Source organism: Rhinopithecus bieti, unplaced genomic scaffold (assembly GCF_001698545.2).
Source record: "Rhinopithecus bieti isolate Rb0 unplaced genomic scaffold, ASM169854v2 scaffold_17174, whole genome shotgun sequence".
Taxonomy (NCBI): Eukaryota; Metazoa; Chordata; class Mammalia; order Primates; family Cercopithecidae; genus Rhinopithecus; species Rhinopithecus bieti.
Genome location: NW_016808962.1, coordinates 1,924,363 through 1,948,896, shown reverse-complemented (window position 1 = coordinate 1,948,896; position 24,534 = coordinate 1,924,363). Strand labels below are relative to the sequence as shown.

General features: G+C 57.7%; 2 protein-coding genes across 2 annotated transcripts in view; one reads left to right on the top strand and one right to left on the bottom strand.

The window, feature by feature from the left end:
• Positions 1-422: 422 nt before the first annotated feature.
• On the top strand, positions 423-16,226 carry SELENOO (selenoprotein O). The gene is given in 10 exon segments (XM_017888068.1): positions 423-755; positions 757-1,031; positions 5,198-5,401; positions 7,402-7,582; positions 9,015-9,145; positions 9,434-9,714; positions 14,377-14,527; positions 15,302-15,487; positions 15,577-15,733; positions 15,817-16,226. Coding segments are annotated over 10 exon segments (2,019 nt in total). The 5' UTR covers positions 423-467; the 3' UTR covers positions 15,982-16,226.
• A 72-nt stretch (positions 16,227-16,298) lies between these two features.
• TUBGCP6 (tubulin gamma complex component 6) overlaps positions 16,299-24,534 on the bottom strand; it is a 19,165-nt gene continuing 10,929 nt past the window's right edge. Inside the window, 20 exon segments of the mRNA XM_017888067.1 lie at positions 16,299-16,438; positions 16,528-16,727; positions 16,799-17,012; positions 17,099-17,120; positions 17,122-17,237; positions 17,240-17,246; positions 17,331-17,525; positions 17,673-17,814; positions 17,887-18,055; positions 18,183-18,327; positions 18,493-18,536; positions 18,763-20,077; positions 20,258-20,329; positions 20,659-20,797; positions 22,262-22,377; positions 22,451-22,539; positions 22,630-22,711; positions 23,864-24,013; positions 24,120-24,259; positions 24,357-24,448. Of these exon segments, the coding sequence (XP_017743556.1) occupies positions 16,347-16,438; positions 16,528-16,727; positions 16,799-17,012; positions 17,099-17,120; positions 17,122-17,237; positions 17,240-17,246; positions 17,331-17,525; positions 17,673-17,814; positions 17,887-18,055; positions 18,183-18,327; positions 18,493-18,536; positions 18,763-20,077; positions 20,258-20,329; positions 20,659-20,797; positions 22,262-22,377; positions 22,451-22,539; positions 22,630-22,711; positions 23,864-24,013; positions 24,120-24,259; positions 24,357-24,448 (3,541 nt within the window). The 3' untranslated portion in view covers positions 16,299-16,346.

The window sequence follows — 24,534 nt, the reverse complement described above, 5'->3', positions numbered from 1 at the left end:
GGTACAAGGTCCCCGAGAGGCGGCGCGAGGCTCCGGCGGCCCAGAGTTGCGACGGGGTCCGGGCGGGGTCCCGGCCGCCTGTGGGGCGCGGCGCTAAGCCCCGGCCCGACCCGAACGGACGTGGGCCTCGGTCCCTGCTGCCAGCGCCGGTGCAGCCGAGGAAATCCGGGGCTGCCCGAGCGGGGTCGTCGCTGGCGGTCTCGGAGGCGTTTCCGTCGGTCACCCGGCTCGCGGCAGCACGCGCCCCAAGACGCCGGCGGCCACCCCGGACGCCTCCGACCCTCCGGCAGGGAGACGCGGACAGACCGACAAGGCAGCCAATTAGAGCCCGGCCAGACACCGCGCCTCCCGCCCCCACACACCCCCACTGGCGATTGGGTTGCGGAACGCGCGGGGCGGGGCTTCCGGGCGGGGCCCGCTGGCTTCCGGGCGGGGCAGGTTGGCTTCCGGCGGGAGCGCCGCCGCGGATGGCCGCGTACAGGGCCGCTCTCGGGGGTTCGCTCGCGGCTGTCCGACTCCTGCCCCTCGGCCGCTGCCGACCGTCGCCCGCTCCCGGTTCTACCTTGTCGGGCGCCGCCATGGAGCCCGCGCCTTGCTGGCTGGCGGGGCTGCGCTTCGACAACCGCGCCCTGCGCGCGCTGCCCGTGGAAGCGCCGCCTCCTGGTCCCGGCGCCCCGTCCGCAACGCGGCCGGTGCCCGGGGCCTGGCTCACCCGCGTGCGGCCCACCCCGCTGCGGGCAGCCCGCGTCTCGTGGCGCTGTCGGGAACCCGCGGCTGGCACTGCTGGGCCTGGGGCGCCCGCCGCCTGCGGGCCAGGCCGAGGCCGAGGCCGAGGCCGCGCTGTTCTTCAGCGGCAACGCGCTCCTGCCGGGCGCTGAGCCCGCCGCGCACTGCTACTGCGGCCACCAGTTCGGCCAGTTCGCCGGGCAGCTGGGCGACGGCGCCGCCATGTACCTGGGCGAGGTGTGCACGGCGACCGGCGAGCGGTGGGAGCTGCAGCTTAAGGGCGCTGGGCCCACGCCCTTCTCCAGGTGGGCCGGGGCGGGCGAGGGGCGCGGGTGGGTCCTCCCCGCCGGGGCGCCCCTGCCCTCCACCCAGCGCGGTGTTGGGGGCGTCCCGAGGCCACTGCCAAGTGGGGCCTCCCCTCCACCCGCGGGAGCGCGGTGCTGACAGCCGCCCGCTGCCTGTGCTTATCAACCCGCTGAGGACCTTGGAGTCAGCTCCACCAGTGACGCCGCTCATGTTTACCGACGTTCGCTGGGGCTCCAAGTCCAGGGGCGGGAGCCGGGGTAAGAGGTTAGGTTAACCCTAACCCTAACCCTAACCCCGCAGGTCCCCAGCCTTCCTCCGATCGCCCGTGGGGCGGGCCGCTTCGTCCAGCAGCCTCGCTCTGCTACTCACTTCATGGAGGTCTGGCCCTGACTTCCCTGCGGGTGGCCCTTTTTAACCCCGAAGTGAGGTGGCCAATGTTTAGATTTCGGGGGAGGTGGGCACACAGGTCGTCTAAGGCAGGATCTGGGTCCAGATGCCGCCAGGCCCACCGGGGAGCCATGCACGCGCCACCTACCTCTTGTGTACAGATAGCACTTCGGTCTGTTCTGCTCTTTTCCACTAAACAATGTACTTATTCCATATTGTTTACTGTTTTTGTGGAATGACTAGGAAAACAATACGCACAAGTGTACATTTTATGTTCAGAGAAATGCTAAAGCCGCGTCTCATCCGGCCCCTCCCTGTGCTCTCATCACCTCCCCCTCCAGCGCCTGAAATGCCCCTCAGTCCCTCCGCATCCCTTCCCTGGGGCTCCGTCTGCCAAGCTAGCTCCTCAGACTGGGGTTTTCCTCACTCCCCCGTCTCCAAATCCGTTCTGTTCTGTGTCTGAGGGCAGCCTGGCCCTCCCTCCCCACCTCCAGCGACCTGCTTAGAGTTGACCCACCGGTCGCCCACGGGAGCGTTTCTGACCCTTGGAACGTGGTGGAGATGCTCAGCCTGGGGCCTGCTTATCCTGTGAGCGTTTTTTTTTTTACTTTTTTGTTTTCTTTTGGCGAACATCTTAAACTTTCGTTTTGGTGATATTTTAAGTTATAAAGACAAATTTTTTATGAGAGTAATCTGTCGCTGGAAGACACTTTTTATGTTTGAAGACTTGAGTATTAATTCAGTGCTTTCAGACCTGAGGTATGCTAGAATATATTTTCTCCTAAAAATTAAGGAGTCCTCTGACCTTTACTCAGGCCCTGCCTGTCATCCCCACAAGTGTCCTGGGGTCCCTGGCCTCACCAGTTCTCTGAGATTGAGGCTGACATCTGAAGTGGCTGTGAGAAGGAAGAGACTTGAACAGTGAAAACTGAAAAACATTACTGAAAGAAAGTAAAGAAAACATAAATAAATGGAAACATCCCTCGCACATGGGTTGGATAACTTTATATTAGAAAGACAACAGTACTCTTTGAAGAGATTCAGTACAGTCCCTATCAAAATACCAATGACAGTTTTTGCAAAAATAGAACAACCCATTCTAAAATTCACATGGGGTCAGGTGCAGTGGCTCACTCCTGTAATCCCAGCACTTTGGGAAGCCAAGGCAGGAGGATTGCTTGAGGCCAGGAGTTGGAGACCAGCCTGGGGAAACAGCAAGACCCTGTCTCTTCAAAAAAATGTTTTTTTTATTAGCTGGGCATGGTGGAGTGTGCTTCTCATTGCAGTTACTCAGGAGGCTGAGGTGGAAGAATCACTTGAGCCCAGGATTCAAGGCTGCAGTGAGCTGTGATTGTCCCATTGCACTCCAGCCTGGATGACATAGTGAGACCCTGTCTCAAAAAGTAATACAATTCATATGGAATCTCAAGGGACCCTGAATGGACAAAACAATCTTGAAGAAAGTTGGAGGACTCATGCTTCCTGATTTCAAAACTTACCACAAAGCCGCAATCAGCAAAACAGTATGGCATTGGCATAAGGATAGACGTAGACCAGTGGAATGGAATAAAGAGCCTAGAAATAAACCTTCATATATATGGTCAGCAAATTGTCAACAAATGTGCTGAGACCATTCGATGGAGAAAGACTTTTCAACAAATGGTGCTGGGAAAACTGGATCCTCATGCAAAAGAATGAAGCTGGGTCCTTACCTACACCATGAACAAAGTTAACTGAAGAGTGGACCAAAGACCTAAACGTAAGAGCTAAAAGTCTTAGAGAAAATAGGGAAAATGCTTCATGACATTGGATTTGGCAGTGATTTCTCAGCTGTGACACAAAAGGCACAGGCAACTAAAGAAATAGGCAAACAGGACTTCACGAACACTTTAAAATTATGCATAAAATACAGTATTAACAGTAAAAATGCAGCCCACAGAATGGGAGGAAATATTTGCAATTCATGTATTTGGTACGTGAGTAATATCCAGAATATACAGAGAACTCTCAAAACTCAACAACGGGAAAAAAAAACCAATTCAAAAATGGACTGGGAGGCTGAGACAGGAGAATCACTTGAACCCAGGAGGCGGAGGTTGCAGTGAGCTGAGATCGCACCACTGTCCCTGGGTGACAGAGCAAGACCTTGTCACCAAAAAAAAAAAATGTAAGTTAAGAAGTGTTGAGGCTGTGGAGAAAGTGGAACCCTTCTGCACTGCTGTGGGAATGTGAAATGATGCGGTGCTGTGGAAAACAGTGTAGAAGTTCCTCAAATAACTAAAAATAGAATCACCATGTGATTCAGCAGTCCTGCTTCAAGAGCAGGCTCTCAGGGAGACATTTGTATACCGATATTCATAGCCAAAAGGCAGAACAAGTGTCTATCAGCAGATGAATGGAATATTATTCATCCTTAAGAAAGAAGATGCTGACATGCTACAACATGGATGAACCTTGAGGGCATGCTGCAGAGTGAAATAAACTGGTCACAGAAAGACAAATCCTGTGCGATTCCACTTACCTGAGGTACCTAGAGAGCCACATTCATAGAGACAAAGAAGAATGGTAGGTGCCAGGGGCTGGAGGTGCCAGGGCTGGAGGGAGTACAGGAATCGGGAGCTAGGGTTTAATGGGGACAAAGTTTCAATTTCACAAGACAGTTTTCTGGACATGGATGGGGGTGATGGTTGTGCAACATTGTGGATGTATTTAATAGCAGTGATCTGTACACTTAAAAACGGCTAAGGTGGGCTGGGTGCAGTGGCTCATGCCTGTAACCTCGTACTTTTGAGAGGCCAAGGTGAGAGGATCGCTTGAGCCCAGGAGTTCAAGACTAGCGTGGGCAACATAATGAAACCCCATCTTTCCAAAAAGTAAGATAAGAATTAGCCGAGCCTGGCATCAGTGCCTGTAGTCCCATCTACTTGGCAGGCTGAGGCGAGAGGGTGGTGCTGCAGTGAGCCAGGTTTGTGCCACTGCACTCCAGGCTAAGTGACAAGAGTGAGACCCTGTCTTTAAAAAACAAAAAAGAGAAAGTGGTTTAAGATGGTAAATTTATTTTGTGTGTATTTTACCACAGTGAAAATAATTGAAGAAAAAGAGGGCAGTCATCTGGCCCTCAGCTCTCACATCCCCTTCCCCAGGTGTGTCCGAGGCCCTGGCCTCAGCAGTTCTGCAGGACGTGAGGTGGAGACCAGGGCCCTGAAGACGTATGGGGAAGGCAATGCGAGACCTGGGGGTCAGAAGTGGCTGAGTGCCCTGAGGCCAGTGCTGTTGGAGCCTCAAGGGGTGGGTTTTTCGGGGCGGGCAGCTGGCTTCTCTGCCCTGCCTCCTCCCACTGTGGGTATGAGGGCTCTGGCAGGCACAGAGGAGCTCATTCCTTGGCTGGCCTATACCTGGACACCCGTCCTGGTGCAGACAAAGGCTGTTGTGTCCCATGGGGCAGGGCTGCCCCAGGCCCTTTGCCCCCGCTGCGCAGTCACACAGTCTTGGCTTCTGCTGCAGAATCCTCGTCCTGGGCAGGAAGACAGACTCCTGCATGTGTTCAGGCCCATTTTTACCAGAGGCTGTGCCGACAGCCTGCTGGGGTGTGCCATTGCTGGAACTGGGCGGTGTTGGAGGCTCACGAGGCACCTCACGTCACCTGGGATGGGCGGTTTTCAGGGACGTGTGAGCTGCTCACGTTACATGCGTTCCCTTCTTTCCGTGTGCTGCCTGGAATCTTGGTGTTGGGTGATTCCTCCCCGGCCCACGTAGTGAGCTCTGTGTTTGGTTTCAGACAGGCCGATGGTCGCAAGGTCCTGCGGTCAAGCATCCGGGAGTTCCTGTGCAGCGAAGCCATGTTCCACCTGGGGGTCCCCACCACACGGGCCGGTGCCTGTGTCACGTCCGAGTCCACGGTGGTGCGCGACGTGTTCTATGATGGTAATCCCAAATATGAACAATGCACGGTTGTGTTGCGTATAGCTTCCACTTTCATAAGGTAATGCCGGGGTCCTTTAGGCCTGTCTACACACGCTTGCTTAGAGAGTCCTAGGAGATCTGGGCCTGTGCTGCTGGGATTCTGGTAGAAACACACTCTCAGATGACCGCCTTGGCCTCTTCTGAAAGTCTAGCCTGTCCCTGGCAGCCTCAGAAGCTGCCTGTTTGCACAGTAGCTGCGTAGCGCCCACTGGGAGGGGTCTGAGTGCAAAGGCATTTGGTGCTCACTTGGGACACTTGTGCTAAGGCCTCCCACGTGCCCGTCCAGGCCCTCGTTGTGGCCAGAGATGGGCCTGCGGGAGCTGGCATGTCTGAAAGCACCAGCAGGGGGGTCCAGGGCCACGGGCACCAGAGAAGGGTCCCTGCCTGGTGCTTCTGGGGAGGAGGGGCTCCCTGAGCCTGTGGCTGGGGACAGTGTCCAGAACTGTTTGCTGGAGTTTATGACAAGGAACTACTTAGACTTGACTGAGGAAATGGCCATTGAAGAAGCAGGAGCCACAAGTGTGCTGTGCCCGGTGTCCTGCTTGTGCTTTCTGATCTGATGGTCAGTTGCCCGTTGGTCTGGAGTCCTGGGCTGGCTCCTGTCTGACGTGAGCCATCAGTTACCAGTTTTTTTTCTTTTTTTTTTTTGAGATGGAGTCTCGCTCTGTCACCCAGGCTGGAGTGCAGTGGGGCGATCTCGGCTCACTGCAAGCTCCACCTCCCGGGTTCAAGCGATTCTCCTGCCTCAGCCTCCCGAGTAGCTGGGACCACAGGCGCCCACCACCACATCCAGCTAATTTTTGTATTTTTAGTAGAGACAGGGTTTCTCCGTGTTGGCCAGGCTGGTCTCGAACTCCTGACCTCTGGTGATTCACCCACCTTGGCCTCCCAAAGTGCTGGAATTACAGGCCTGAGCCACTGCACCCAGCCCCCAGCCATCAGTTTTTGATGTCACCTTGTCACCTGGTGACTAGCACTTCCTCCTGAACACCTGAGCGTAGAGTTGTCTGTTGGTCTCGCGGCCCCATCCCGCCCGGGACACCAGCCGCCCACCCCTGAGGCTGCCTGTGGGCCTCTGGCCTTTCCTGTCCTGCGGTGGTGGGGACGGAAGGATCTGGGGCAGCAACTTCCTCTGAGGCCCCGCCCAGTGGCAGTGCTGGCATCATCGTGAAGTCCATCCTGTGTGGCACGCAGCATCCCTGCCCTGGGCCTGCTGGTTGCCAGTAGTAACCCCAGTTGTGACCATGAAAATGTGTCCAGACCTTGCCTGATGTCGGCTGGGGGACGGTCACCCTGGGGGCCAGCTGTTGCTCGTGCTCACAGACGTGTCCGCAGCCGCTGACTCTCCTCACACCCCTGCCCGAGGATGCGGCGGCAGGCCACGCCCCTCACGTGTAAGACCTGCAGAAAACCCTCCTCGTGGGGTGGGGGTGGGGGTGCAGGGGTGTTGGTGATTTCCAACCCTGTGGGCCTCCCCCGCGCGTGCTCCAGACTGTGCAGACAGGGCCTGGTCATGGCTGGATGTTGACCAAAAGTGGAATATGTCTGTGTTGGTGTCAGGTAGAGCCATGGTGCATTCTGTTTGGTGGTTTGCTTTTGTTTTAATCAAGTAAGATTTAATAACCGCAGCAGGCCGGGTGCAGTGGTTCATGCCTGTAATCCCAGCACTTTGGGAGGCCGAGGCGGGTGGATCATGAGGTCAGGAGTTTGAGACCAGCCTGACCAACATGGTGAAACCCCGTCTCTACTAAAATACAAAATTAGCCAGGTGTGGTGGCGTGTGCCTATAATCCCAGCTACTCAGGAGGCTGAGGCAGGAAAATCACTTGAACCCAGGAGTTGGAGGTTGCGGTGAGCCGAGATCGCGCCATTGCACTCCAGCCTGGGCAACAAGAGCGAGACTCCGTCTCAAAAAAAAAAAAAAAAAAAATAGCCACAACAACGTCTTTTTCTTTTTCTTATTTTCACAAGGAGTCGGGGTCAGGTTTGACCTGTTGACAACTCGGGTCTTCCCTCCAGGTTTGGATCCTTTGAGATTTTTAAGTCCGCAGATGAGCACACAGGGCGTGCAGGCCCCAGCGTGGGGAGGAACGACATTCGTGTGCAGCTGCTTGACTATGTCATCAGCTCCTTTTACCCTGAGATCCAGGCTGCTCACGCCAGCGACCGCGTGCAGAGAAACGCTGCCTTCTTCCGGGAGGTCAGTGGGCTGCAGGCCGCCCCTCCCTGTGGGTGGGTGCTGGGTGTCCTCGCCTGTGCTGAAGACACCCTCATTGTGGCCGGAGGACAAAGGCTTTTACCCAGCCTCCCCACCCTTCTCTGAGCTCCCCCTCCTGTCCGCAAACCCCATCACGTGTGCCCTGGGACAAACCTGAAACTCCCCGGGCTCAGTGGCATTGGGGGCCCCGGGCGTGCTCTCCTGCTGGTAACCCTGCAGGGCCAGCGCGGGGCGGGGGCGCGGGGTGGAAGCACCATGGGTGCTGGGCACCTCCCATGTGGGTCGACACGTCTTGATGCCCAGGGCAGCCAGTCGGGTCCTGACTGGGGAGATGCTGAGTGCCTGCCTTGGGTCTGGGTCCCTGCCCCACGGTCTGATGGCATCGTCCTTGTCACAGGGCATTCAGTGCACGGTGGGGGAACCTGGCGCCTCACCTGGCTGGGCTGGGGGCCTGCAGCATCAGTGGGGTCAGACCAAGTTGGGGTTCAGGGGACCGGGCACAGCATCTTCTTTGAGAAGCCTCAGGCTATCCCTGGAGCAGCTGCAGCCAGGGCCGTGTGGGGAGCCACTTTGCCATGTGGCTGGAGGCCGTTGAGCTGCCGTCAGCAGAAGTGGGCGCGAGGCAGGTGCTCCTGGGGTTGTGTCCTGTCCCGGCTGCGTCCCTTCAGTCCACCCCAGCCGTGCTCCGTGTCGGGGGTGACAGGGCTGCAGAAGGCCGGGAGGAGCCGCTGGGGGCAGCCTGGTACTCCGGCATAGACAGCGTGGGTGGTCAGGGCAGGTCACTCTGCCCCTCTGAGCCTCAGTCTTCTGCCAGGACGCAGGGAGGACAGCACTGACTGCCTCCCAGGAGCGTTGGTGGCCTGGCAGGAGCGGGGCAGTGTCAGGCCTGTGTTGAGCAGGGCCAGTGGGGCCTTCAGTGCACCCTGCATCTTGGGGGCTCCTGACCCCCGTTCGTTGGCCCCTATTCTCAAGGTTGCCGGTGCTGGGCTGAGTGGGGACTGCTGTCTGGTTGGAGGGGCCAGGCCAGCAGGGTGGTGGTGGCACCGGGATGGACAGTGGCCTGGCCCTGGGGCAGGTGTGGCCCCTCAGTGAGCTGACCCTTCCCTGCTTCTTTGGGGTCTCTACTGGGCCTGAGTCTGGGGTTCCCTGATTTTTCTAGTTTGGGTAAAAGCCGAATTTTGTGAGCATATAAAAGAGTGGATGCTGTGAGTGGGCTTGAGAACCCTTGAAACACACTGCATTGCCACGCTGTGGTGGAGGCGGTGACAGGACGTCGGGACAGATTGCCCAGAAGTACCAGAGTGAGAGCCACTCAGTGAAGCACAGCTGGTTTCCGGGAGGGGAAGGATGGACACAAGTGGGGGGGTCTGGTCAGGACCCGGAGGAGGGAGCAAACACGCTGTCCCGCCTCCAGGTGACACGGCGCACGGCGTGGATGGTGGCTGAGTGGCAGTGCGTGGGCTTCTGCCACGGCGTGCTCAACACCGACAACATGAGCATCCTGGGGCTCACCATCGACTACGGGCCCTTCGGCTTCCTGGACAGGTAAGTGGCTGGGGGGGCACGAGCTGCATGAAGCCTGCTGCCCCCAGGCACTGGCCCATGATGCCGGAGGGGGAGCCGACGGGGCTGGGGGCTGATGTAGGAAGTAGAGAGTCCAGGGCAATCCTGGAGGCCTTGGGCGGAAGCTGTTGAGACAGGACCCCTGTGGGACAGGGCCAGAGAGCCATGGCCACGTGGGAACTTCCTCTGGGCCTCCCCTCCAGGGTGCCTGCACCATCTCCTGGGAACTTCCCCTCAGTCAGGGCATGGCTCTCTTGCCCTGTGTGGCAGGTATGACCCTGACCACGTGTGCAATGCCTCCGACAACACCGGCCGCTACGCATACAGCAAGCAGCCCGAGGTGTGCAAGTGGAACCTGCAGAAGCTGGCCGAGGCCCTGCAGCCAGAGCTGCCCCTGGAGCTGGGTGAGGCCATCCTGGCCGAGGAGTTTGACGTCGAGTTCCAAAGGCACTACATGGAGAAGATGCGCAGGAAGCTAGGCCTTGTACAGGTGGAGCTGGAGGAAGACAGGGCGCTGGTGTCCAAGCTCCTGGAGACCATGCACCTGACCGGTGAGTGACCCAGCCATGCCCACAGCGAGACGCTTCCTGTGCTGTTGTGGTTAGAGATGGTTTACCTTCCAGCTTCCAGTTTCCAAGTGCACAGTCACTCCTTGGGCCCGCCCCAGCCCCTGGCACCCCCATTCTACTATGAATTTGGTGAATCTAGGGGCCTCCTGCGAGTGGAATCATATAGTGTTTGTTCCTTGGTGACTGCTTATTTCACTTAGTAGAAGGTCCTCAATGTTTACCCAGGTTCGTATCAGGATTTTATTCCATTTGAAGTCTGAGAAGCATCCCGTTGCGTGGACAGGCCACAGTTTGCTTATCCATGACCTACTGGCATACACGTTCCTCTTCTGGCTGTTGTGTACGGTATCTTGTGTGTTGTGTGCAGTGCTGCCGTGAAAGTGAGTGCAAAGCTCTCTGATCCTTGCTCTCAGTGCTGTGGTGTACAGTTGGTAGGACTGCTGGGTTATATGGATGGCTCACTGGGGTGCCCTAGCTAGGACGTGGGTGTTGAAGAGAAGTAGCTGAGATGGGCATCCTTTTCGTGTTCCTAACCTTCGGGAAAAAGTGTTCAGTGTTTCACCGATTGAGTGTAATGTTAGCTGTGGACTTTTTAACATACAGCTTTTACCATGCTGAAGTTTTCTTTCAGAGTGCCTTCACCATGAAAGGCTATTGCATTTTATCAAATGCTTTTTCCTGCAATGAAGATGGTCATGTGATTTTATTATTTCATTCATATCTCCTTGCATTCTGGGGATAAATTTTACCTGGTCCTTTTAATATGTTATATAATTATTGTTTTTTAATATTTTTTGAGACGGACTTTCACTCTCGTTGCCCAGGCTGGAGTGCAATGGCATGATCTTGGCTCACTGCAGCCTCTGCCTCCCGGGTTGGTTCAAGTGATTCTCCTGCCGCAGTCTCTCAAGTGGCTGGGATTACAGGCACCCGCCACCACGCCCGGCTAATTTTGTATTTTTAGTAGAGATGGGGTTTTGCCATGTTGGTCAGGCTGGTCTCGAACTCCCGACCTCAGGTGATCCGCCCGCCTCGGCCTCCCAAAGTGCTGGGATTATAGGCGTGAGCCACCGCACCCAGCCATATGCTGTATAATTATTTTAATACACTGAATTTTGTGAGTATTTTGAGGATTTTTGCATCCGTATGTGTAAGGGATACTGGCTTATAGTTTTGCCTTGTCTTTTCTTTAGTGTATGGCTTTGATGTCAAGGTGGTGCTGGCCTCAGAGTGAGTTAGGAGGTATTCGCCCATCTTCCATTTTTTTCTTCAAAGTTTGCGAAGGATGTTTTGCCATTTGTTCTTAAGAGTATTTGGTAGAATTCACCAGTGAAGCCATCTGGTCCTGGCCTTTTCTTTGTTGGAAAAATTTGGATTACTGATCAGTCTCCTTGCTTGTCTTAAATCAATTTAGATTTTCCTTTCTTCTTGAGTCAGTTTTGGTAATTTGTGTTTCTAGAAATTTTCTGTGTCATGTAGTTTGTCCATGTCTTGTATGTAATTTTGGCATACAATTGTTCATAACAGTTTTTTAAAAACAATTTTATTGTGGTAGGAACACCACATGGATCTATCCTCTTAAATTGTGGAGTGCACAGGAGGTGCACAGAGCATCATAGCTGACGCAGGAGCAGTGCTGTACAGCTGAGCCCTGCAGCTTGTTCACATCTGCAACCCAAACCCTGTGCGAGCCGATTACCAGCTCCCCGTTCCCCTCCCTACAGCCCCTGGTAGCAACCACTCTGCTCTGAGTCTGTGAACCTGACTGCTCTAAACCCTTCGTGTAAGTGGAGTTCTGCAGTGTGTGTCTCCTCTGTTTTTCAGTCTATTATCTCCCTCTAATCTTGGCTCTTCTTTCTCCAGTTCCTTAGGCGTGAGGTGAGGTAACTGATTGCAGATCTTCTTCAGTGTAGCCATTTACAGCTGTGCATGTCCTTCTGGTCACTGCTTTTGCTGTGTCCATCAATTTTGGTATGTTGTGTTTTGTGTTTTTTTGGTTTTTAGACGGAGTCTCGCTCTGTCGCCCAAGCTGGAGTGCAGTGGCACGATCTTGGCTCACTGCAACCTCTGCCTCCCAGGCTCAAGTGATTCTCTGCCTTCAGCCTCCCAAGTAGCTGGGACTACCGGCATGCTCCACCACACCCGGCTAATTTTTGTATTGTTAGTAGAGATGGGGCTTTACCATGTTGGCCAGGCTGGTCTCCAACGCCTGACCACAAGTGATCTGCCTGCCTCGGCCTCCCAAAGTGCTGGGATTCCAGGGATGAGCCACCGCACTCAGCCAGTGTGTTGTGTTTTTAAATGATTTCTAGCTTCATTCCATTGTGGCTAGAGATGTCAGCCTTTTTAGGTTTATTACAACTTGTTTTGTGGCTTATCTTGGAGAACGTCCCGTGTGCCCTGGAGAAGACGGTATGTTCTGTTCTGCTGGGCGGAGTGTTCTGTGTATATGCCTGTTTGGTCTTATGGGTTTAGGCTATTGTTCAGGTCTTCCATTTCTCATTGATCTTCTGTCTAGAAGCTTTTTTTTTTTTTTTTTTGAGACGGAGTCTCGCTCTGTTGCCCAGGCCAGGCTGGAGTGCAGCGGCGTGATCTCGGCTCACTGCAAGCTCCACCCCACCGGTTCACGCATTCTCCTGCCGCAGCCTCCGGAGTAGCTGGGACTACAGGCGCCCGCCACCTCGCCCGGCTAATTTTTTGTACTTTTAGTCGAGACGGGGTTTCTCCGTGTTAGCCAGGATGGTTTTGATCTCCTGACCTCGTGATCTGCCCGCCTCAGCCTCCCAAAGTGCTGGGATTCCAGGCGTGAGCCACCGCGCCCGGCGCCAGATGGTCTGTCCATTTTTAATGGTGTGTTTAAGTCTCCAACTCTTACTACAGATACAACTGTTTGTTCTCTGTCCCTTCCATTCTGCCAACGTTCGTACATTTTGGGGCTTTCTTATTGGGTGCATGCAGGTGCATGTTTATAATTTTTACATTTTATTGATGAACTGACTCTTAACTGTATATAATGCTGTTTCTTGTAACTATTTTTTTTTGTTGAGGGTGGGTGTCTCTCACTTTGTTGCCGAGGCTGGAGTGCAGTGGCAGAGTCACAGCTCACGGCAGCTTCCACCTCCCGTGCTCCAGTTATCTGCTCCCGCCTCAGCCTACCACGTAGCTAGGATTACAGGGGTAAGCTACCTTTCCCGGCCCTTCCGACAATTTTTTATTTAAAATCTTCTGTGGCCAGGCGTGGTGGATCATGTCTGTAATTCCAACACTTTGGGAGGCCAAGGCGGGCCGGATCACCAGAGGACAAGAGTTTGAGAGCAGCTTGGCCAACATAGTGAAACTCATCTCTACTAAAAATACAAAGATTAGCCAGGCATGGTGGTGGGCGCCTGTAATCCCAGCTACTCAGGAGGCTGAGGCAGGAGAATCACTTGAACGCGAGAGGCAGAGGTTGCAGTGCACTGAGATCATGCCACTGCACTCCAGCCCAGGTGACAAGAGCGAGACTCCATCTCAAAAATACAAAACAAAACAAAATTAGCCGGGCCTGGTGGCAGGTGCCTGTAATCCCAGCTACTCGGGAGGCTGAGGCAAGAGAATTGCTGGAACCCGGGAGGCGGAGGTTGCAGTGAGCCGAGATTGCACCACTGCACTCCAGCCCGGGCAACAGAGCGAGACTCCGTCTCAAAAAATAGAAAACTTACCTGATGGGAGTATAATAGTCACCTCAGCTCTCTTTAGGTTACTCTTTGCCTGGGTTTCTTCATCCTTTTACTTCCAGCCTGTTCGTGTCTTTGAACATCTTGCAGATCGTGTGGTGACAGCATGGAAATTGTCTTTTCACCCACTTTGCCAAGCTGCCTTTCACTGGAGAGATCAATCCATTTGCTTTCAAATTACTGATAAGGAACTACCTCTGCCATGCTTTTCGTCCGTCACGTTCTCTGTTGCTGCCTTTGTGTGTAGTTGACTTTTTTGTAGTATGTTGCTTTGGCTCCCTTCTCAGTTTTAGACATCATCTTAGGGTCACTGTGGTTTTGAGACAGCTGTTTTCCGGAGTCGGGGAGCATCGCAGTGTCTGTCACAAGTTGGGCCTTTCGCAGGCTGATGACAGCTTCTCCTCAACACTCGCTAGCTCCTAAAGCAGGCAGTCGTGACTGAGGATGTGAGGGCTGGGCAGCAGCCTCTGTGCCTCTTTGGTGTTAGCCCACTTCACAGGTGACTTGCAGGGCAAGAGCAAGTGGTAGCCGCCTGGGCAGTGGATGGGTGGAGGAGTGGGGTGTGGAGGGCTCAGGAGTCCCCGGACCAGTCCTGAGCAGGGCTCATGTGGCACCTGTGCTGGGGGCAGCGTTTGGGTCCATGTGGGTCTCTGTGGCATCCTTGCTGGGTGTGGGTCCGTGTGGCATTGTGCTGGGGTGAGGGTGTGGGTCCCTGGGGTAGTGTGTGGGTCTGTATGGCACCTGTGCCAGGTGGAGGGTGTGGGTTGGGGATCGTGTGGGTCCATGCTGGGGTGGGGGTGGGGGGTGGAGCATCTGGGTCCATGCAGCACGTGTGCTGGCCAGGGGGAGGGTTGGGGGGGTCTGTACGGCACCAGGACAGGGACCCTGGGCCTTCTGCTTCCAGCTCCCTGAGCAGCCTGTGTTCCAGGTGCTGACTTCACAAACACCTTCTTCTTGCTGAGCTCCTTCCCAGTGGAGCTGGAGTCGCCAGGCCTGGCGGAGTTCCTGGCCAGGCTGATGGAGCAGTGTGCCTCCCTGGAGGAGCTGAGGCTGGCCTTCCGGCCCCAGATGGATCCCCGGTGGGTACTCAGTTCCTACTTCCTTGGATTTGTTTCCAGAAAGGGAGGCACAATCAGAAACAGGCTGGAGGAGAAGCTGGAGGCAGGGCTGGTTGGTGCCCAGGTGGCTGCTCCGCTCCCAGGGATAGGCGCAGTCAGGGCGTCTCTGTGGTGCTGGGGCCCTTTGGTCACAGAGGAGAGGGCGGCGAGGCTGACACAGGTGTGAGGGGAGATGGTGGTCTCTGCTGTGGTTGGGCCTCAGGGAAAGCCTCTGGGTTTCCAGGGAGGATGGGCTCCCAGAGGTCAGGCTTTCCCACACCATCTTCCAAAGGGAAGGGCTGCCCCGTGTGAAGAGTCCCGCCCATGTAGGCTGAGACGCGGAAAGTCTTGTTGCTTTTAACTTAAAAAACAAGACTAGTGGGGTTGGCTGGGAGCGCCGGCCAGCAGGCCCTGCTGAGCGTGAAACCCCCTCCACTGGAGAGAGGGTGGCCCTAGCCCACCTGGACCCTTCTGGAAATGAGGGAAGTGCTAATAGCAGTGCCCGTCCCACAAGCATTAAACTCTGGAGGCGGAGACTCTCCAGCAGAAAGCTGGGCAGCAGAACATGGACGTGACTGGTGTGTGTCCACTGGGTCCATCCCTGCTAGTGGAGTTCAAGGGACCTTGGGGACTGGGCTGCTTGGGCCCTTGGACTCCAGGTGAGCCATGAGAGCAGCCTGGGGCAGGAGGAGCAGCTGCCTGCAGGGCAGGGACACGGTCAGGGGCCACCTCCCAGACACCCTGGCCTCCCCACAGGCAGCTATCCATGATGCTGATGCTGGCACAGTCAAACCCGCAGCTGTTCGCACTCATGGGCACCCGGGCGGGCATCGCCAGGGAGCTGGAGCGTGTGGAGCAGCAGTCTCGGCTGGAGCAGCTGAGCATGGCAGAGCTGCAGAGCAGGAACCAGGGCCACTGGGCCGACTGGCTGCAGGCGTACAGGTGAGCCCTGCATCCACGGTCACCTGGTGGGGGGTGCTGCTGGGAAAGTCCAGCCCGGCTGTGACTCCAGAGCCCGGCTGTGACTCCAGAGCCCGGCTGGACAAGGACCTGGAAGGTGCCGGGGATGCGACTGCTTGGCAGGCTGAGCGTGTGCGCGTGATGCACGCCAACAACCCCAAGTACGTGCTGAGGAACTACATCGCGCAGAACGCCATCGAGGCTGCTGAGCGTGGGGACTTCTCAGAGGCAAGCACAGGCCTGTCCCTGTGGTCCCGGGGGTGGGGGTGGGGGGCTGGCCCTGGACCCCTCTCACCCTCATGATCTTCCAGGTGCGGCGGGTGCTGAAGCTACTGGAGAACCCTTACCACTGCGAGGCAGGGGCTGCCACAGATCCCGAGGCCACGGAGGCCGATGGAGCGGACGGCAGGCAGCGCTCCTACAGCAGTAAGCCCCCGCTCTGGGCAGCAGAACTGTGTGTGACATGATCTTCCTAATGGCCTCGGCACGCTCCACACCCCTGGAGCCTCCCGAGGCCCCCGTGTGCTGCCGAGTGGCTGAGACAGTGCCGGGCTGCCTTCTGCACTGGGGGATCCTGCCCGGGCCCATGCACACCTGTCTTTCCATGATGGCAGAGACATCCAGTCAGGACCTGACCTGTCTCTGTTTGAGGCCAGCTCAGCAGTGCAGCCTGGTCCCTGGGGGCTGGACCCAGGCTCCTAAATAAACCAGCAGCTCCCTCAGGCCCATCTGTGGTTCTTCTTCCCCCACCCTGCCCTGCCCTCAGCCCCCGCCCAGGAGAGAGAGAAGCAGACAGGGTCTGAGGACACCCTTTATTGTGCATGTCCCCCGCAGAGCAGCCTCAGGTGTCCTGGTAGTAGTTGTTGAAGTTGATGCGCAGCAGAAAGTCCTCCAGGTGGGGCTGGTAGCCGCGGTTCACCAGCTTGGTCACCACTAGGGACCGGCGAGCTGCTCAGGCTTCTGCCCATGGTGTGAGCCCCGCCCTGCCCCCCGACAGCCCTCCCAGCCGGGGTGGACCTCACCTTTGAAGAGAAAGTGGGAGTAGTACTTGAAGGTGTTGTAGGACTGCTGCATGAGTGCAAAGTTGGGGTGCTCTGCACCCCGCGGACCCCCAGCAGGGCCCCAGGCTTGGGAAATGAGCTGGCTGCGGAATTTGAGCACAAGGCTGAAGATGCTGTGGATGACGTTCATGACGGGCGCCGCCTTCTCCGTGAGCAGGCCCCTGCGGGGAGGCAGTGCTGCTGGGTGGGCTCAACCACGACCACAGGGGGACAGCCGCTGCCCGGGCCTCACCTGAAGACGGCCTTGTGCAAGTACTCTGCATGTGCACGCTGGATCTCCTCCAGGTCGCCCACGGTGGCCAGCCTGGCCCTGAACTCACACCAGGTGACGTGCAGGATCTGGTTGGCGATGTAGCCCTGGATGACCTTCACGAAGTGCTGCATTTCGTGCTTGAACAGCTGCAGCTGGCGGAACTGCACGGAGCTGGCCATGTGGCTCAGCAGGGCTGGCAGAGGGCGAGAGGGCGGAGGTGAGCCGCCGGCCCTCAAGGCCACGGGGTATGGGGGCGCGGGCCTGCCGGTGGGGCCTCACCTGTGCGCTTGAGTGGAGCCAGATGAGCCCTTGAGCGCCCACATCATGAGCTTCAAGCTGCGAGCAGGAAAGGGAGAAGACGCCGACGTGTTTTTTAAGAATTGCTCAGGCAGCCCCTCAGTGATGACAACGTTGAGCGCCAGTCCACCTACAGTAAACGCATGTCGCCCTCAGCGAGTGCCGTCCCACGGCAGCCCCGTCCATCCCCGCCATGGCCGGGGCTGCTGCTGACCTTGTACCTGAGCTCCAGGCAGCTCAGCACATCTGGGGCGTTGGGGGCAAACACCTCGGGCAGGTACTTGAGGGCGAGGGAGAGGTTGGAGGCGTGCGGGGTGTCCCCATGAAGGCTGCACTGCAGGGCCTTGCTCAGCACAGAGTTCAGCACCAGTGGGTTGAGCAGCTCCCCGGGTGTCTGCCCGGCCCCAAGCTGGGCAGAAAAGGGACCAGTGTCCCCAGGAGTCCCAAGCACATACCTGGCACTTGCTGGCGCCCCATGGGTCTGTGGGCCTGCAGCCAATCTCCTTTCCCACGGCCTCCCCTCTACCACTGGCCCCACTCCATGTCCGGAGGTCACCTTCTCAAAGAGCAGGTCGCTGAGGGACTGGGCGAACTCGCCGTCCTCCATCAGCAGGAAGTGCCGCAGCGCCTCGTAGTGTGCCTCCAGGTGCAGCTCCACAAAGAAGTAGTCGACGGCAGCCTTGTTCACCAAGGAGATGCTGGCAGGAGAGAGCTGGATTCAGGGTGGGCCAGGACGGGCTGGGTGGGCAGGCTGGGGTGGGGGCACTCACTGGGCGGCCAATGGTGCCATGATGGAGTGCTTCATGAGCACGGGCAGCGTCAGCAACTCGCTCAGCTGCACGGCAGTCTCATCCGCGGCAGACTGGACCTGGGGGTCCACGGGAAAGGCGAAAGCCCGGGGAAGCACGGGGCGCAAAAGGTGAGCGATGGGCGGCTCAGCTGCAGGAGATGGAGCACACACTGGGAACCGGCGGCCCAGGGCTCCACCCCCACCCACAGGAGATGGAGCAAGTGCTGGGAACCGACCAGCCCGGGGCTCCCTGCCAGGAGTAGCTGCTGCACTCACACATGGACTCATAACTGTCCGGGTACCGCTCCAAGTGGTACTGCCCTGCCAGGCCTGCCAGGTAGGCCTGCTCACTGCCCCGAGCCTCCGCCGCCACTGCCGCCTCCTCACCAGGGCCTAGGCTGCTCTGGGCAGCTGCGTTTTCCTAACAGAACACCAGCCTCAGAACCACCTCCCCACCACACGTAGCCCCAACTCCCAGCTCAAGCCAAAGAAAGGAAAATCGCATGTGGGACCCACCCACATGATAACCTGGAGGGACAGAGCCTCCCTACCTGCTGTGGGACCCCCCAGGCTGCATCCACCTAACCTGTGAGTTCAGAGGCTCCTCAGCGTCCCCGCTCCTCCCAGGGCCTGTGTGGACACAAGTGGACAAGAGGGCGTCAGGGCCTGTGGAGGGACGGAGCAGAGCTGCCCCTGGTTCAAGCAGCCCCTCCCATGTCCCCCAAACAGCAGCCCAGGTCCTGGCTGACAAGGCCTGAGGGGAGCTTCACATGCCACCAACCCCACCGTCTGCCTACCTCCCAGGCTCTGTGGGTCCCACAGTCCCAATCCTGGCCACCAGCCACCCTACTCTCACCTAGTTCTTCAGAGACACTGTCTCCTGGAGTGTTGGGCAACCATGGCCAGGTGGGAGCCACGTCTGACACGTTCTCCCCGATGCTGATGCTCCCCTCCCCGCAGCCTGAGCTGGGGGAGGACAGAGATGGCCCCAATTCTACAGGCAGCCGTGGCCCACAGTCCAGCACAGTGCTCTGTGCTCCCGGGCTGAGCACTGACTGGGACGTGTGGCCAGGGGGGCTCTGTTGGGGCCCGGGTGTGTGGGGCCCGGGTGTGTTGGGCCCAGCTTCTGGTGAGACAGCCCCCAGCATCATGTGGGGCGGAGGGACGGATGCACGGGTGTTCCACCGTGGCCGGGTGGAAACCACGTCCGACACAGGCTCCCCCAAGCTGATGCTGGCGTCAGACACGTGTCCATGGGCGTTCCACCGTGGCCGGGTGGAAACCACGTCCGACACAGGCTCCCCCAAGCTGATGCTGGCGTCAGACACGTGCCCGTGGATGTTCCACCGTGGCCGAGTGGGAGCCACCTCTGACACAGACTCCCCCAAGCTGATGCTCGCATCGGACACGTGTCCATGGGTGTTCCACCGTGGCCGGGCGGGAGCCACTTGTGACACGTTCTCCCCGACCCTGATGCTGGCGTCAGACACGTGCCTGTGGATGTTCCACTGTGGCCGGGTGAGAGCTATTTCAGAAGCACAGCCCCCTGTGGGAAGACCACCTCCTGACTCGTGCCCGAAGAGCTGCTCCGTGGGCTGGCTGCTACCCTCCTTCGGAGTGGCACGCCTGGGTGGGTGTGAGGGGGACAGAGCCACCTGTAAGGTGGAGCCACAGGCATCCAGCTTCCCACAACTGTCCTCCCACAGCTGTGGTCCGGAGCTGCCCAAGTTACACTCTGCAGCCTTCAGGGGTCCTGGTGCAGGTGAAGCGGCCGCAGCTGGCCTCAGGACAGTACTAAAGTCGTACTCCTGTGGCCTGGAAGGCTGAGTGCTGGCTGCTGCGGGTGCCTCCCCAGGAGCTGAGGGGGGCAGGTCCAAATTGATGGTCTGCAGCGCCGCCTCCAGGAGAGGGACCATGCCAGTCTGCACGGACTGCTCAGCCCCTGGGCCCACAGGTAGGAAGTCTCCAATGCTGAGGCTGTCAGAGAAGGGTCCGGCCTCCTCCGCCTGCTGCAGCCCTGTGCCACCAGCCCCCATTGCTAGAGGCTTAAGGGACTGTGGGGTCAGCAGGCCTGGCCTGTTCCGGCCATCGCAGGCAGCCGAGTGTTGCTCCGCAGGCCCAGCATCACAGCCTTGGTCTCCCTCTTGGTGCTCAGGGCCCAGAGATGTGACCTGAAACACAAGTGACATCAGACCCAGTCTAGTCTCAGGCTCCCCCAGCCCTCGAACTGTCCCCCAAGTTCAGCTGTGCAGCCATGACCGACACGAGGTACCCAGGGCTATGGGGAAACCACTAGGCCCGGCACCCCCAGCTCAGAGCTAGGGCACCGTGGGTTCCGCTCCACCGCTCACCTGGGGGTGCACGCTCAGGACATCTGGCGGCTCCTGGGGCTGGTGAGCCTCAGACATTGCTTTCAGCATCTCCTGTAAATTCAAGTCAGAGGGGTGACCAGCAGAGCTGGAGTCAAGCACAGCCCCTACCACCCATGGCAACCGTGTGTACTGAACCAGACAAGGCTTGTGCTGGGCTCCACTGGGACCTTGGGCCTGCAGAAAGTACTTCAAAACCACGAGCTCCTCACCACCTGTATCTGTGCAATTTGGTGGCACGCAGGGGAGAGACAGTGCTCTGCTGCAAACACGAGAGCCACCAGCCCTCTCCTAGAAGAGCACACAGGTCTGTGTGCAGTCTCAGGAGTTCCCAGACCCCCAAAGCCCAGGGAAAGAGCTGCCATCTAAAGCCACAGAGATACCTGAACGTGTTTCTCATCTTCTAAGAGAAAATGAAGCCGTGCACTCTCCAGTCGGTGCCTCTGGATTCTCCACAGCGCCTTCTGCTCCCGACGAGCTGCCTCTGCAGAGAGCTTGCTGTAGTGGTCGACCAGCGCCTGCCTGAAGCCACACCCAGAGAGGACACGGCCACAAGTCACCCCACCTCATCCACCTGGTGCCTCTCAGGCCAGGATGGTTCCCCATAACAGAGGCCCTAGTGGGCCCTTGCCCCCCAATCTCCCCCTACCAGGGACTGATAGCTCTGGACCCTCACAGCACCTGCAGGGCAGCACCAGGCAGGCCCTTCCACCTGCGAGGCTGGGAGACCCTGGTGAGTCGGTGCCCAGCCAGGGCTCAGCAACGTCTGCTGGATGAATACCAGAATGAGATCCTGTGTGGCCTGAAGCAAGGGGGGAGCAGGAGGGCGAGGGCCCCAGGCCCATAAGACGTAAGGCCTTTTCCCCTTCTACAGGTACAAAGCTGAGAACTGAAGAGTAACGCAAAAAAGCACACGAAGCAAAACCAACACAAACGCTTTATTTGCTGAACTCAGCCTGCCTCACTGTGCTGCATGGTTTTGAGCTTCTCACCAGCAGGCGACTGGGCTCAAACCTGAACTGGCTAGCTCTAATTTGGCTGCCACAGGCCAGAGACATAGTGTCTAGGCCTGGTTTTATCCATGTGTTAACAGGGCAGTCTCGACATACATGAACACGTACACATGCATAAATGCATACACAGACGTGCTTGCACACAGGCACGCGCACCCCTCCACACATATCCCTCAGGGGCTCCATAAACAGATCTATGGTTGGGATAGGAGCATCGCGTGGCGCTGAGCAGGAAGCGGCCAGCCCCTCCCACAAGAGGCTCTCTCCAAAACCCCGAACAGCCCCTGGAAGGCTCCAGCACTCCTCAGCCTAGGGACAGGCTGATGACAGCACAGGGAGACAGACTCAGGTGCTGTGTGGGACAAGCACCCTGTCTCGGCCGTGCGCGGTGGTTCCCAGCACTGTGGGAAGCCGAGGCGGGCGGATCACCTGAGGTCAGGAGTTTGAGACCAGCCTGGCCAACATGGTGAAACCCCGTCTCTACTAAAAATACAAAAAATGAGCTGGACGTGGTGGCGGGCGCCTGTAATCCCAGCTACTCGGGAGGCTGAGGCAGGAGAATGGCTTGAACCTGGGAGGCAGAGGTTACAGTGAGCTGAGATTGTGCCACTGCACTGCAGCCTGGGTGACAGAGCGAGACTCCGTTTCAAAAAAAAAAAAAAAAAAAAAAAGCCCTGTCTCAGACCAATAACAGATTTAAAAATAAGTAAGAGGGGATGTTTAGAAAGAAAATAGAGACAGGACCCCAAAACAGTACGCAGGCCTCGCCTGGACCCTAATCCATACAAACCACCCAAGACAACATGCAGGACGGCTAAGGACACCTGGATACGGCAGAACGGCCACAGCCACTCTGGGTTCAGCATATTGGTCTTTCTACCTTAATGTTGCTTGAAGGTTTTCAAAACAAAAAGTAAAATCATCAGTAAGATTAAGCCAGCGCTACAGGGCCCCTGCCACGCGGCTGCCCTACCTCGCCTTCCTCTCCAGCTCCTCCTCCAGGGACTTCAGCCTCCTCTCCCTGTCTCGGAGCTCACGGGCGTAGCTGAAGTCATCCTCCAGCTCCTCCTGCCTGGCCGCCTGGCGTCGCTATAAAACACACAGCCTGGCCTGTGAAATCAGGACTCGCAGGCCTGACCCCGCAGGGACAGGTCCTACCCACCTCCTGGTCCTTCACAAACTGTTCTTTCAGCCTCTGAAACTGCTCGCGCTTTCGGGCGTCCAAGGCCATCCGTTCTGACATCTGCCGGTCTACATTGGGACAGTAAGAGGTGCAATGTCAGAAGGAGGCCCCAGCAAGGCCCCCCGAAACTGCAGAAGGGAGGACTTGGGGCCACTCACCACTCAGTGCACTCAGGACCCTGGATGCTGCTTCCCGGGCATGAGCAATTAATTCTTGTTTTGCAATTTCCATACGTAATTCCTGAGAAAGACAACTGGTAAACAAAGCATCCTGGCCAGGTGCAGTGGCTCATGCCTGTAATCTTGGCACTTTGGGAGGCCAAGGTGGGTAGATCACCTGAGCTTAGGAGTTTGAGACCAGCCTGGACAACATAGCAAAACTCCACCTCTACTAAAAATAAAAAAATTAGCCAAGTGTGGTGGCAGGCGCCTGTAGTATCAACTACTTGGGGGGCGGTGGTTGGGGGGAGCTGAGGCAGGAGAATCTCTTGAGCCTGGGAGGTGGAGGCTGCAGTGAGCCATGTTCGAGCCACTGCACTCCAGCCTCCTGGCCCACACAGTGAGACCCTGTCTCAAAGAAAAAAAAAACCTAATTCTCTGACCCCTCACCTAGGATGCCCAGGACACCTGTGGACTCAGGGCCAGCAGGGGAGACACATGGTCCAAGGCTTCGAGGAGGGACCAGGTGATGGCAGGACACACCCCCCGCCACCCCCAGGCTCTCAGCAGTGGCAAAGCTGGCTCCAGGCCACGGACGGGAGCTGACCGGCTCTCACAGAGACATCTGGGGCTGAGGACCCCAGGCTGTGTGCCTACCCTGGAAGGAAACCAAGGGGCCTCAGAGAGGGGGCTTCCCTGCTCAGCCTCATAGGCCTGCCCCTACCCAGGTATCCCTGCTGCCCACCAGGCACCGGGCCAGAAACGGTGTTCCTCGGAATGGCACTGACTGTACCACCGAGCCCCTCCCAGAGGACACAGGAGAGGCGTGGCCCGTCCCTGACACACTGTCCCTTCCCAGCAGAAGGGGGACTTGCAAAGGCCATCTGAGTACAGGACCACAGCCCCTGCCGCCCTGGAGTGCAGCCAGGAGTGTCTGTCCACAGCCGGCGGGCCCAGGGGAAGCCCCAGCATAGTTTCCCACGCCACCAAAACCTGGGCTTCAGGCTGAGCCACCCAGACCCAGAAGGAGAGAATAGAGCCCCTGCCTGGCATCTGGCTCCAGGATATTCGTCTCAGCTCCCCCTTGGCACCCACCCAGGCCACCGCCAGGACAGAAAATGCCAGAAGGGAGACCCCCATCTTGCACAGCCCTCATGGTCCACCCCACCAACCTGAGACCCCAGGAAGCAGAGGTGGGGCAAAGAAAGCCCCCGAGACCCGTGGTGCCACACACCTTCTCCTCCTTGCTGACGGAGCTGTGGCGGGCCACCCTCTCCATGCGCCCGACATAGACGGCACAGTCCTTTTCAATCTCCTTCAACTCCTCGAGGGAGAAAATCACCGAGATCCGGGGGACGGGGACGTCAGACCAACAGAGGTAATGCTGCCAAAGGGGATGCAGGCACAGCCACCAGCATTCAGCCCCAGCCTCAGACTCAGCCCCGGGGAAGACCGTCCTCTCCCCTCCCCATGCGTGAGCCCCTCCTCACCCGGGGGCAGCAGAGCTTCAGCAGGTTAATGGTCTTCCCGCAGACGTACACGTCGTGGGCAATGTGCTTCAGAAACACGGGAACACAGTCCTCCACCTCTTTGGAGATGAGCACGTAGCCATGTGTCCAGTACGACTTATCTAAGGTGGGGCGAACACCAGGGTGGCCGGCATGGCCGTGGCCCTGAACCCAGACCCACAGGCATGGACCCCTGCCCCGCAACCAGCTGCCACCTACCTCGGAAGCTGAGGTACTCGTGGTTCACCTGAATCATGAACTCGCCATAAGCGTCTCTGAACACCCCGCTGTACACCCAGTCATGGATGAACCTGCAATAGGGGAGCAGCAGGGGTAGGCATGGTCAGCAGAGAGATGGGTGGGGCCAGCAGTGAGGGGCGGGGTGGGGCATGGCTGT